Genomic DNA, 14907 nt, shown 5'->3' on the forward strand with positions numbered 1-14907 from the left:
CTGCAAACAGTCTACGAGAATAGACGTGATGATCAAATGAAGAATGGGTACTAGACCATAGCGACTATGCTTGTAAGGTTCTGAGGAAGTCAGTACAATCCATAGCTCAAATTAAATGGAGCTATGGTGCTTGGCATTTACAAGGTGTCTGACAGGAACACGTGCTCTCACACATGAGCTCTCATTTATCTTAGGTATAAACAGAGGTCAGTACAAAATAAGGTCAATACAGTAAGCTTACTGGATGCGAACTGTAAGGGAAAACCAGCCATCTGACTGAACTACAGGATATTGGGCATCTTGGTACAAGTTAGTTTTCATTAGTAGTACTAACACAGAAAAGATTCCATTCTATTTCTCCAGAGCAAATCCATATGGTTTTCCTCCTACGCTAAGATGCAGGCTTTTTTCCAGGTTCTGACCTATCCATCAATCCATCATCTTTTTGGACTGCTAAAATGGAAAAAGGTGACAACTGCTACCAGTGCTACCTACCAGGAGCAGCATGAAAAGAATACATGCATAGAATATTTAAATAATCTTTCAGTATGATTCTCTACCTCTAGTGATTCTCAAATCACTTTACTACTTCACAATAACAAACTTGACAAAAAAAATGTTAGAAAGAAACATGTAAAACTCTTCCTTACTTTTCTGGCATGATGAAGTGCAACAAAGACCAAAGCTCTTTGAGGGAGTTTTGCAGAGGCGTTCCAGTAATAAGAAGACGATGGTTAGACTTAAAGTCAATTAAAGTCTTGTACAGAAGAGAGTCATCATTTTTTAAACGATGAGCTTCATCAACTCCTATGAACGCCCAATTCAGACCACCAAGGAATGACTTAAAGAAATGGATGAGAGGGAGAACATTACACAAATAAACGTATGTGATTTCCCACATTTTATAATCAAGCTATAAACACAATCACTTTTTGGTTTATTTTTAATAAAATATGGACAGCTATGTTTTTAGTACTAATTATAGCTTTTATGTTTGCCAGATTCAATGAAAGGCTGTGCAAGCATTCCACAAAAAGTATAAATTAATTTCAAATGGAAAAAAACGGCCGGAAGTCTGAGTCACATTAATTTTTACGACAGAAAAAAAAAAAAAAAAAAATCACTATTGACCTCTTCTTCCCAGCATGTACAAGTAAGTGAAGTAAAAATGTTCAGTTTCTTGACTAGCTATAAAAATTTCCATATACTGTTAGAAGGATTAACAATAACTCTGTAAGCAACAATTATGGAGACAGTATTAATACATGTACACATATTACTGTATGCTCAACAACAAAGAAAAACTATATGGGATTTCAGAGTTCTGTATCACGTTTTAGGCTAAAGGATAGGTTCTTTTTCAGTTCCTCGATGATGGTCTGCAAAGACATAGAGCTACTGAAGATGGGAGCAGATTATCACAGCAATGAGAATCCCAATCAAACTGGAGAAAAAGAAGTGCCATCCACTTAATGAAATGGAAAAAGGCTGAAAGCCTCACCACACATACAGGAAACCTAGACGTCCTTAAAAAAACAAAAACCCACAAAAAAAAAAAGCAGAAACCCAAAGCACGCACTGTCATACTTCCAAAAGCAAAAGCTATGACACTCTCCATAAATTTAATGGCCCACAAACCAAATACATGCAAGTGGAAATAGAGTTCTAGTTTTATCTCCCTGAAGTGTGATTACCTTATCCTTCAGCAAAATTTCATATGTTGTTAGAAGTATGTTAAACTTTAATCGTTTGGTCTGTGGATGCATCCATTCATGAGTTCTTATCTAGAAAAAGAATCAAGTGAACTATAAGCTAAAGAAAAAAGGTCTTGCTTACTGGGATGAATTTAAGTACTGCAGTAATGTAAATGTTTAATGACATATAGTAATATGATCCCAAAACAGAAGCAAAACATATTAATACACACAAGACTGAACTTCCAATCTGCCTACGGACTCCAAAAATATTTTGTTTAAACTTCTGAAGAAATAGCAAAGAATTTCTACAAAACAAGTTTCACTTTAATGGGTAAGACATTTAGAAAACACATTAAGTAAACAAACCAACAACCTTTAAGGAAATAAATTAAGAAAATGACTGGCTTTCTTATATATTTATTTTTACCTAAATAATCAAATGGCAGAAGAATTATGTTTTCAAATGCAAGACTAGATTTTTAATGCAGTTCACTATTACGCAGGAAGGAAATCTTTCACACACATTTGTATCAGATTAAAAGCAAACTTTCAATTACCACCTTAAAACACATAGTTTTTCAGTATTTGCTCAGTCCTAACCAAAATATTGGAGATTAGCAGAGGACAGAAACATGAAGTGAGACTTATCTACAACCCTTACCAATGATAAATACTCACCATATTTCTGCTAGTTATATCTCCTAAGTAAACTACAGCATTCATCTGAGGAGCCCAAGTTTGAATCTCTCTTTGCCAAGATGTCAAGGTAGAAAGTGGCACGACCAGCAAGAAAGGCCCATACAATTGATGTTCATGAAACAGGTAGTTCAAAAAAGAAATTGTTTGTATTGTTTTACCCAGACCCATTTCATCTGCAAGAATACAGCTATTCCCTCTAAAAAAAAAAAAAAAAAAAGGAAGAATTTAGAGATGGGCAGGATTTGGGCAAGAATAAATTGTCTTTTGAGCATAAAACCCACCCATACAATTTTTCAAGATTTTGCAACTATACATCTTGAAGAAGTTTATTTCCATGGTTTTTCCATAAAAACAATTTCCACACACCCCTCTTAATACTTGAATTTCATTAACAAAAACGTTACAAGTATTCCTCATCAGTCTGATTTAAAAGTATAACACTAATGTTGACATTTCAGAAGTGTTTGCTCTTGGTTTTCTGGTTTTACTGTTGTAGCTCGTTTGTTTTTTAAAAATACGACTTACCCCCATATGAAATTAAAAGAAAAGCAACAACACAGCTTAGCTGTTTTTTTGAGAACAGCCATGGAATGATAAGCTTTGGTACTACTTAAGAGCAAAACCACTCCCCTCAGACCTCTAATTTGAGGTTACTGTACGAAACCCTCCAACTTCAAAAAAAAAATACAGAAAAATCAAAGTTTTATAAATGCTTACTATTTACAAACAGAAAACTGATTTCAGACTACACTTACTTGCACCAGGAGTGAGCAAGCCAATTCAATCCATTTAGCTGATAATCTCTTAACTCTAAACTTTCGTGTCCTCCAATGTATGATGGTTGTTTCTTTAGTGCAACAAACCTTGGCCTCTGCTTTAGAACCTATCAAAAGCAAATTGATCATCAGTCATCACTACTGACTGAAGTTACCAAAATATCTTCCCATAGGAAAATAGCAATAGGGATCTACTGGGTCACCAAGTCTAGTCTTTATCCATTGATGAAAACTAGGCCATATAAAAATACCAAGCAATTTGCAAGCTGAAATTACTTTGATTGCTAATCTAAATTTCACAATGGGAGTCACATCAACTCAAAGTTTATTTTTAAAATGAACTACAATACTAAACAAGCCCATCTTTGAATGTCAGTAAAAACACTTTTTATCTACAAAAAGCTGCTCTTAGTAGTGATATTTTCCATATATATGACTATATACATATCATTATTACTATTCTGAGCAACCTTCAAACAATATTTCAAATATGTATCTTATCTCCGGATTCTTAGAACATTTTCACATTTTTTTTTATCACAGCTGATGCGGTGGCTTGAACCTAGCCAGCAGCTAAGCCACCACCCAGTTGCTTGCTCACTCCCACCCCAGTGGAACAAGGGAGAGAATTGAAAGGGCGGAAGTGAGAAAAACTTGCAGGTCAACCTAAAGAGTTTACTGGGTGAAGGAAAAACACCCAAAAAGAAAAATACACAACGAAAAAAAAAAAAACCAACACCAAAACAACCCGCAAGTGACAGAAAGACAGAAAGGGAGTCACACATTAACTCACCAGGAGACTGATGACCAGCAATCTCCAAGCAACAGCCACTTTCGAACCCCCTTCATAACCCACCCAGTTTTACAGTTAAGCATGCCATTAAACGGCATGGAGTATCTCTTTGGTTGGTTAGGGTCAGCTGCAATGACTGTGTTCTCTCCCAGCCCACTCATGGTGGGGAGGGCACAGCAAGAAACAGAGAAGGCCTTGATGCTGTGCAAACGCTTTTCAGCAACCACCAAAACAGTAATATTTAACAACACCGTTTAGGTAACAAATTTAAAACATGGGGCATACAGACTGCTACAAAGAAAATTAACTCCATCCCAGCCAGACCCAGTACAACTTATCCATTGCAAATTACGTACTCACCTTGCAGTCCTTAAAGGGAGTGGTCTTGGACTGATTTCTACTAAAGTACTCATCAATGCGTGCCTGAAATTTCTTGGCAATGAGCGCACCATCTTCCCAGCTACATTCTGAATAAGGCAGACCCTGCCATTTACAATAGTAGTCTGGATAACCAGCCGCTGATTTCTGATTTGAGTGAGCTGCAGAAATGCACCACAGATATCCGATCAGCATTTTATTTCTGTATCTAATGAAAATACTCATTTTAGGTAATAAGACAAAACAAGCTAGCTTCATGACACAGACACCATGACAACTTTTCACTCAAAGTTTAGTTTTCAATTAAAAAGTTAGTGATATTCATATTCTAAATTTCTTAACTACAAAAGCAACATATAAACAGTGAACATAGATTATTCTCAACACTGCTTTCTGTCTGCAAGCTTGCAACATACCAATTATTCTTTCCACTATCTGATATTGCTTATGCAGATCATCTGTAAGCTCCTGCTGGCAGTTGTAATATTCCACATCTTCTGGAGAAGCATTTTTCAGCCTGTAATGGGAATTAATTTACAACACTTATTACACTGTATAGTTCTAAAACTAAGAAAATTTGGCAACTCTAAAGCTATGAATGTAAGCATGACAGGAATGTTGCTTAGAGAACTTCTTTGAAGGGACAACTTAAAAATTCCTACTACAGAACTGTTGAATCTGGCCTTGGTGCCTCATTATTAATGACTGAGAATGCTTATCAAGAGACACAGTACTGGTGGTATTAGTCATGCAGCTAATTCAGAGTACCTATTCTCAACAGTAAGTAGTGTACTTTACTGGAACAGTATTCAGTGGCTCACTCTATACAAATTCATCTTGTGATTAAGTTACTAAAAATCCCACCAGTATTCATTGAGTATATTAAACAGACTAATAAAACTGAAACCAAAAAAGTTACTTTAGAATGTATGGATTTCTTCAGGTTTTTGTTCTCAGGCTTGAACCTCTGTTTTGAGCCAAGAAAACTGAATTCTTTAAAGTAATATTTTCTTGGACCATTAGCCATTTCTGCAGTGACTCCTGAAGAACTATGACCAAAGTATAACAAGAAAATCAGTAAAAAGCACAATTTATTATTTACTTTTAAACATTACCCATGTTGTTAAAACTCCATTTACAACACACACACACACTAAAACCAGATTCAGGTTATGTTAAAGGAACATGTTAAGGAGGCTTCAACTATTAAAGTCTGTCTTCGTGTTGCATAGACAGGATGCCCTGGATATAATAAGGCTCAGAAACACAACAGAACATGTACATTGTTACAAAACAAATATTATGGAAGTCTACATGAAAATATTCACCATCGTTTTGTTTCCTGATCCTTTTTCTTATAGTTGTCCAGTTTCTTCATTCCTTTAACATTTTGTTGCTTCAGTGTTTCCTCAGTTTCCCAAGTGTTATGGATGTGTGACCAACCTTTCCATTTAATAAGATACTGTATTTCTCCTGGCTCCTTTGACTTTTCAAACCCAGCATTTGGGTCACCATCTGCCTCAACTGCATAGATGGTGGTTGCAGCACCTGTGGCTGAGGAAGAAACCACATCATAAGCGCTAATTAAGTGTGCATTGTCATAAGTTAACCAGTAAGAAATGTAGTGCAGAACGTAATTAGTGATACTTTTAGATGAGCTTATACTTGACTACTATCTATAGCTCTCATGTCATTAATCTTATTTGGATTATTATGACGTAGATATGTTAACACATGCTCAAGTAGTAAAAAGAGAATCAAAAAAGCAACTCTAACTTCTGCACTTGACTTACAATATCTTTCCTCATGAGAATTTTCTTTGTATTCCTAGTTTTTAAAGTGATCACCAGTGAACACTCTACTAACGCTGCCTGACATCTTTTCTATTACATTACTCTCATCTCCTAGCATACAAAAGACATCTGACATTATGCCTGATCAGCCTTGAGACATCAATAACCTACTACTAAGGGATACTATAAATCTATTTCTTCCTAAACATGTTTTGCTATTTGTTCTGCCTTTTTTATCTTACCTGGGAAAATTTTTAATTAAGTACAGTCTGTATCACAGCTGAAGTATACTAGCAGCAGGAAACAAGCTCATTTGTGAGGACAACCAGGTAAGGAAATGAGCCCAGCAAGCTGCAGGGGCCAGATAAAGCCACAGAGTGTGGCAACAGCAACGCAACGCAAACAGCAACATCACCCAGGCAGGAAGAATATAAGAAGGCTAGTTCCAAAGGCTTTGACTACAGCAGTTACTCTATGCATTGGAACAGGATATGCTAGCATTTGGGACAAGAAATTTGAAAGGAAGAAGAGTGCAAGTTCTGAGATGTGTCACAAACTTTAAAGATTGGATATAACTAATGGAGAAAAGTAGCTCTGAAGTGCAAGGGGCCTAAGGTTGTGGGGATTTTTTGTGTGTTTGTTTTTATAATTAGAATCCTAATTTTCAGACTCAAACACAAAAGCAGAACTGCTAGACACTGCATCCCATTACCACTAGAAATACGACCTGCCTACCACTATTCACAAAATACTTTTAAGAGTAACCCTTTCAGGGTTCAGGTTAACAGTCAGCTCTCCTATCTAGTCCACTTTCTCCACTCCACTGTATATGATATATACTGAGCAAGTATCACTAAATGGTACAAACATTGGTGTAACAATATGGTATGCACTTATGCAATACAGAGCTATTTTCCACTTTATTTTCTACTTAGATGTGCAATTCTTCTACATCTTACTTTGCAACGCTTGGACTTTAAAAAGGAACATGGTTACAAATACAAAAGACAAAACAAGGTGACATTTTATTGATGTTTATATACCCCAGAGGTGATCTACAACTGAGAACATTTGCTGAAGTTGCACCACAATGCACTCTAGAATCTTAAGAATACCCACAAAAAAAATAAAAATACCTCCTTTTCGGCCAACTCGACTATCCATGAACTTCTCTATAGTTTCAAATTCATCTTCTTCAGTTTGTGGGACATCTTCTCCACAAACTTCCAGCAAATCATCAGAATCTGTCTTGGTTTCTTCAGCTTCTTTGTAACTAATGTTAACTGTTGCCTGGCGGCGAGATCCTCTCTTATCATAATCATCATCATCATCCTCCTCCTCCTCCTCTTCCTCATCCTCCGACGAATCAAGTTGCCTCTTTTTCAGTACTGCACTTTTTTTCCCACTTTTTGGCTTAATTCTTGAAGACAATAAGGTATACACAATAAAGATGTTTAAACAGGAACATCTATAAATCTTCTATTGCTCTCTGAACACATGTATTTCATGAATGCTCCGCTACTCCAATTTCAGTTGCAGCAGACAGGAAGAGGTATTCACTAGAAAGCATTAGTATATCAACACCTTATATAGCTTTAAAAAAAAACTCTTTTTTTTTTTAATAAGCATTAATGTTTTCATTTGCAAGTATACTGGTAGTAAATACTCACTTATTAGAAATAGTACCACAGTATCCAAATGCATAACTTCTTACCTGGTTGGAGGCTTACGGCTTTTAACCTTGTTTTTTGGCTCATAGTCAGATTCGCTCTCTTCACAACTGCTTTTCTCCCCATCTTCCTCCGATTCAGACTCGGAACCAGTTCCTGATACTGACCCTGATCCCGACATTTGCCAGTCTTCACTGTACATATTGGAAGACAAAAGAGTAACTTACATTGGTTTTTTTTAATTTTTTAAATTAATTTTATTTTAAATCATGTATTCATCCACAGGGTTATCTGCTGTAATTTCAACAAACTCTTTACAGATATAAAAATCTTTTAACAGTTACTTCAGCTGATGAGACAGAAAATTGTCACCAACGAATAACAGGTAAGTAAAAATGCCTAGTAGCTTCAATGGACTAAGTTTTCTGTTATCAAGAAGTAGATGTAAAGTCCAAACAAAACAAAAATCTGGATTTCTATATAAATTTTACCATGAAGAAATGAGTTAACATGACATTAAGAAAACAAAGCACTTAACAAGTCTAACTGGAAAGATACATATTTATCAGAACTTACATATGCTCAGATCATAAAGGACTGTCATGTTTTATTCTGGAGTTCCATATTGTCTAATGCCTATGGTCCCTGTGGCCCACGTAAAGAATCAGCAACTTTTGCACAAGAATCAAAAAATAATAGAAGCAGATTTGAGAAACACCCAGAAAAATTTGAATTGCAGCAACCTGTTGAGTGGTACTAGTGCCCAAAAGCTCCCAATGAGTTCCCCAATCAGTGCTTCACAACCAGTTGCAAGATCATTATACTAGCATCAGTTTTAGGTCTACTTGACCAGAGTGCTACAGCAGTAATAATATTCAAAGCTGGAATATTACTAAAAAAATCTCTTCCTTAGATTTCCAATCAGGAAGCCTATGAATCACTCCTTTGATCCCTCTCTTCTTCTCTCTTTCCTGTCTTCCAGGACATTGAGTCCTGGCAGAAATCACATTACCATTGTTCCACTCATTCAAGACAAACACATATATATGTCTATTGTGCAGACGGCACATGGCCAACGGTACAGAATGTCTTATTAGAATACTTTTTCTGCAAACAGTAAGTTAAAATAACACTAACACAAATCCATGACCTGCATTTATTTGGAAATTTAAAAAAACAGATATAAAGCACCATCCTTTATGGTTAGATCATGTACTAAGTTAAATATTGAGAAATGTCCAGTTTGCATGTCAGATAACAACTGCAGACTGTTCAGTAGAGCCATAGGACAAAAACTCAAGCATTAGATATACAAAATGATTTGCTTATGGGTTTCTAAACTTTAATATCCTTCCTTTAACAGAGTATGCTATCAGATGCAATCAAACTCTTAACTAACAGAAGACTGTGAATGACAGCTCATGGCTAGGGAAGTACCATTTTGCATAGTTAGTACAGGATTTTTTTGTGCCCCTCCCCCTTTCTTTCCCCCCACCCCCCAACTACCATTTCTTTAAGATATTATACTGGCAATCTCGAACACTGAAGTGATTTATGAATTGGCATCTCACTGCCACAATAACAATGTATAATCCTTTTCACAACTTTTTGATCTATCATTTAGAAGGAGCTTATTTGCAGTCAAAATTCTTTGCAAGCCAGTAAAGTTAATTATAGTCAGAACTATAGCAACTTTTAGGCACGTCCGGGGGAAGGTAAGTAGGGGGACACCAAAAGAATTTGGCATTAACTATGGGATTCTAACTTAAGTTTGTTGTGAGACAATCTGCTTAAGCAGTTTCTCATTTCCACAAGAATTTTTAAGGACAGCCTTCAGCTCAAAAATAAACTGCAACAAAGTATTTTGAAAATAAAAGCACTGATGAATGTTTTTGAACAATATTGCAGAGTCGTTTGCTGAGAAATTAATACAATGTAGATGTTCCTTTCAGAGTTTATTTTAAATATTCCAAAATGTTTATCAAAAATTGGAAATGCAAAATCAAGATGAATTAAAAAGGGAACTTAAGCATTTCAAGTGTGGAGAAATGAAGCATGAATTATAAGCATATGTCACTATGACAAAAAAATTACGTGTTATTACTTATAAAAATATCTTACTCTTTATGTTTTTTCTTCTTGGTTTCACTGGATGAGTCATCTGCAGAATCTTCACTACTTGATGAGTCCTGCAAGTGAAGAAAAAAAACCACCACATCATTACCTCAAAAAGAATGAAGTACTTCTAACATCAAACAGATAAATCAGCTCCCACTTTCAAACTGGAGGCATATTATTCATGTTTTACCCTCTTCATCGCCCCCAGTGTAGCTGTTAATGCAAAATGAGATAAAGACCACTACTGTTCTTGTATTTATCCATCCATACCTTGTGTCAGCATAGCTCTAACGAACATCACAAAAAAACCCCATCTTAAAAAGTAAACATCGTGCCCATGTAAAAACAGTGATGGTTTAAGCTGCCCTAAATTCTAAGATGATGGTTCTATCACAATCCTAATAAAATCTCCTACCCTCAGGAACTTTCTGACCTTCAACATTCTTTCATATTTAAACACCTGTTTAGGAAGATTTTGAAGATAGCATGTTTCTTCTTTCTCTATGCTCAAAGGAAAAACAAAAACCCTCTTAAAATTAGATTTTCCTAAAACCAATATCAGGATTAAGTTTAAATTCAGATTAAGATTTATCCTGAAAAACATCCTTCTGAAAGAGAGTACTTAAAAACAGCTGTAAATTAACCTTTTAATGATACGTGATTAAGTTCTATGTTTAAGTCTTAATGATGAGCTGCTAAACCAGACAAAATCAGAAATCCAACCAAATGAGTGTGACTAGACTGCAGTTTTCATAGTGAAGGAGAAAAAGGCTGCTTTAAAAATAAATTCCATTTCATAGCTACTACTGTCCTGAAGATGTTACTCTGCACAAAGTCAACATCTCTTTAGCATATGATTTAGGTTTTAAAATATCTAGAATACAGGTGCTGTTCTAAAAGTACAAGAATTCTTTTATAGTAAAAGTTTAAAAAATTGCAAAAAAAGGAGTTTTCTACTCCATACAGAATTTTTGAAAATTATAGCAGCTACCTTTATACAGAAACAAGCTGAAAAAAATCTTTCAGCATTTTTAACTGTCTTTACAAAACTCAAGAAGCCAAAAATACAATGCAAGTCAGTACTGTGTGGCTTGAAAATTTTGCCCATACATCACAGAATATCTACCTAAAAATACCACATAATAGAGGCTGCTATATTTTTGGCACAACTCACTTGAAAATGAGTAACTAGAGGTATTTTTACTTTTCTTTATAAAAATGTCAGTTATTTGAATGTTACTTTTGTAGGCTAAAACCAGATTTCTAAGCACACTTAGAGAATATAACTTGGCTCTCTGCAATTTTATTCTAACATATGAGATAATGAGACAGGCATGTTTACATTTTAAAAATCTAAATTACATTATTCACCTCTTCTGAACCACTGTCTGAGGAGGCTGCCTTTTGTTGTTGCTGTTGCTTCTTGAGCACTGCTGATCTTTGCACAGCAAGTATGCTTGGACTAGACTTCCAAAACTGAACAGGAATAGAGATGCAAGAGTCAGTTAAACATACTGAAAATCTCCAGTTTACCACATATTTACTTCTTCTAAATAGCACAGCTATTAAGACTGATCTTAATTTTATCAATTAAAAAAATTCACTACAGAATACTGCATGCACTAGTAATAATAGATAGCATTTTAAAGTAGTAACATTTCCACAGAACAGAATGTTATATAGTAATTGCCAGGACAATTTCTACAGCACAATAGTTGTGTAGGTTTAAGGTAAAACATTTATAAAGTCTATAAATTATTATCTATAAATTACGTATTTTAAGGTAAAACATTTATAAAGTAAATTTTTAAACTGATTCAGATAAATCCTTTCAGACCACTTAGATGATGATGTGTTGTTTTTTTTTTATACTGTAATAATGAAGTACATGAACAAAAATATAATAGAGACTCCTTAACAATCTTCAATTCTGGTAGTAACTAATATATGACTACCTTGCATAAATATGGTCTACCACCCCAATTAGGTTCATATAACACAGGAGAGTGCAGGTAATTTTCGCCCATAGGATTTAAGAGGTTTCTGAACACCACTTTTTCCTGAATTTAGCTAACTTACTGATAAAGAAAGCCAACTGTATGTAAGCTTGAAATTTTTACACAATCATTTACTGATACAAGGGAACTAGGGATTAGAGAAATAATGTAAAAATAGGATTTCAGAAATAACAACATTATGTGTGCCTTTGTCTTCCTTAAGTTCCAGCAAATTAGTGCATGCTTCTGTATGATGAAATTTAGGTAAGCACTTAACTCAAACTTGAGAATTTTAAAAGCATCAATTCAAGTACTTATCCTTGAGAAACTTAGCCCATTTTTTAAGACAGATAAACACACTCATTTACTAAGCCAACCAAGTTAAAACCTAATTAAAAACACTTCATCATTTCTTTTTATTTTTTTAAAATGAAAACTGCTCTTGAGACTAGCCACACAGAAAGATTTTTAAAATATTTTTTCCCTTACAACAGGTTCATTTATATTTTGTTTACCTCAGATCCATCAACTTTTGGTGGTTTCGCTTGAATATGTTTCTTCTCTCTAGACGTGTCAGACTCTGACTCTGACTGAGTGCCTGACTCTGAACCAGAGTCAGAGTCACTGCTGCCTGACTGGCTGCTGCTTCCATCACTACTGCTTCCAGAGCTTGAACCAGATCCAGAACCTGATGCTGACCCGGAATCATCGTCTGACTGGCTGCAATGAGAAGTTAGTACGCTATTACACAATTGCCAAGGTAACAGGGTTAAAAGAAAAAAAAAATGCCTTAGCTTCACCTATAAATCAATTAAGTTAGACCAGATAAATGAGTAGCACACAAATGGATGCAGTCTATTAAATAAGTTGAGACGAATAAAGTTAAAAATGAACAAGAAATGAGAATTCAGAGTATAATCACATACTCTTTGTGAAGCCTAAAAGAAATCAAGAACATTCAAATTAGTATCGAGAAGTAAAGTAAGGGAAAAAAAGCAGCAGAAATGTTTCTTACCGACGCAAACCTTCCACCCCCACACGCTCCAAAATCCTTGTTTAGCTCCATCAAACCCCATAGATACATACACACCTCTTAACAGTTAAGTCTACTCCACAAAGACCTGTCCTACTAAAATGTAAAAGATTGTTTTCAATATTTATAGATCAGCAGTACTCCTTAAAAAAAAAAAAAAATTTAGAAGTATCTCTCACTTAAAAAAAAAAAAAGCTGTGCAGATCGTGTTTATTGCTACAGTAACATCAGCAAAATTCCCCATGCAGACAACTCTGAATGTGTCACCGGCTGTGGCGTTTTCCTTGGCATACACTTGAGCTGCCACATTATCCACCTGTATATTAATTTTGCAACAGATTTAACATACTTAGAAAGCACAATAATTAAAGATAAATACTTATTTTATGACAATTCAAAAACTTAGAAAAATTTAGTTTTCTACAACAACTTCACAAAGTAGCTGAGTTAAAACTTTAATAAGACTCCTCATTAGGTTAATACTACCATATTTCAAAGATATTATTAAAAAAACCCACCAGATTCATACCACCATAGAGCAAAATAATTTCAAATTATGTACACATGGGCTGCAAACACTTAAAAAAAAGAGTAAGCATGAGGCCAGAATGGAAAATTATAGAACCAAAACCTGGTATCAAAACTTAGACGATCTTTGCTAGCACAACTCATCTGGCTGACACGTCAGCTGTGGGGGGGAAAGGGCAGATTGCTAATCCTCTGCCCTAGAACATACTTAATTGGCACCTTTCTAAAACCACAAAACAAACCAAAAAATCAGTCCTGTTTCTGCTTTTGCTAACGCCAACAAAACTCTACCAGTAAAGAAGAAATGAAGCTATTCCTAAACAGAGCCCTGTAGAATGTACCTCAGTCAGCCATCTGCAACTGTCAACTTTGAGAGAAAGAGAAACAACCCGACCATGGTGAAGCTTCCTTGTTTTGAAGGGGGAGATGTGGAGACTGCTGCTGGGTCTCCTCGCACCTGCGGAGAGGAAAACTGGGAAGCAACAAGTCTGCTCCCAAACTTCCTATTTCTGTCATCAAAGGTTTACTTCAGGTATGGTGCTACAACACTACCCTCTCTCCCCAAATAAAGCTGGGCACCCGTTACAGAATAGAACTGAAGTTTAAACAATTTACCAGAAATTAACGGCACTCCATGACGATTTTAATTGTGATAGTGTTCTTGTACATAAATATTACCTTACATTTAATGCTGGGTAAATCAGACCACTATAAAAAAACAGCATTTCTCAGCGTAGCAAAGTGCCGTAAGTAAATGTCACGGGAAGCGCTGTGGAAGTCAGCGCTAACTATAAATGAAGAGCAATAAAAGAAAACTCAGCATAGAGAAATCTTGAGACACAAGTAAATACCAGCCAGCCAAGTCGCATTGCCACAAAGCCACCAAAAAATGTGTAAATCCAGCATAACCTTGGAGGGGGGAAGGGAATCAAATACTTCCACGCAGGACAAGGCTTGCTCAAAGGCAGCAGTAATAATGTGGATTACCAAATCTAAAAAAGATGCAAAACACTAAGCCATAAGGATGATAATTAAGTTAGCTTTCCATACAGCAGTAAAACATTTCATACACACCAATAGAGCGCTAACCATAGGTTCAATGGCACATGCAGCCAGAGGCAACCAAAACAAAGTACCTTTTTTCTAAGGTAACATGGGCGAACTGACACTGAAATAAGCCATCTTGGTCAAACAACTTGCCAACATTAAAAACATGTAAACCAGTAACAGGAGAGAATGGTGGAGAGATTACAGGGAAAAAAAATAATACTTTTTACTTAGTTAAGTAAGCAAAAGTCAAATCAGCTAGGTTCATAGTTGGTGGGAAATATTAAGTGGTTCTTGAACATAGAAATTAAGTGGCAAGTTCAAAAACAAAGGGACTGGGATAGGAGGAAAAAAAAAAGTCTAATAGATAATGCTAAT

General features: G+C 35.5%; 1 protein-coding gene across 1 annotated transcript in view; it reads right to left on the reverse strand.

Annotated features, from left to right (window-relative positions):
* The window catches only part of CHD1 (chromodomain helicase DNA binding protein 1), a 54799-nt gene that overhangs the window by 23919 nt on the left and 15973 nt on the right, over positions 1–14907 (reverse strand). The window contains exons 3-14 of the mRNA XM_074166142.1: positions 12437–12641; positions 11296–11400; positions 9928–9995; positions 7851–8000; positions 7273–7556; positions 5672–5897; positions 4760–4860; positions 4326–4504; positions 3152–3279; positions 2376–2592; positions 1695–1784; positions 651–841 (exon numbers count right to left, since the gene is read on the reverse strand). Of these exons, the coding sequence (XP_074022243.1) occupies positions 651–841; positions 1695–1784; positions 2376–2592; positions 3152–3279; positions 4326–4504; positions 4760–4860; positions 5672–5897; positions 7273–7556; positions 7851–8000; positions 9928–9995; positions 11296–11400; positions 12437–12641 (1944 nt within the window). The remainder of the gene's footprint in view (positions 1–650; positions 842–1694; positions 1785–2375; positions 2593–3151; positions 3280–4325; positions 4505–4759; positions 4861–5671; positions 5898–7272; positions 7557–7850; positions 8001–9927; positions 9996–11295; positions 11401–12436; positions 12642–14907) is intronic.

The sequence above is a fragment of the Numenius arquata genome, chromosome Z (assembly GCF_964106895.1).
Source record: "Numenius arquata chromosome Z, bNumArq3.hap1.1, whole genome shotgun sequence".
In the NCBI taxonomy this organism is placed as follows: domain Eukaryota; kingdom Metazoa; phylum Chordata; class Aves; order Charadriiformes; family Scolopacidae; genus Numenius; species Numenius arquata.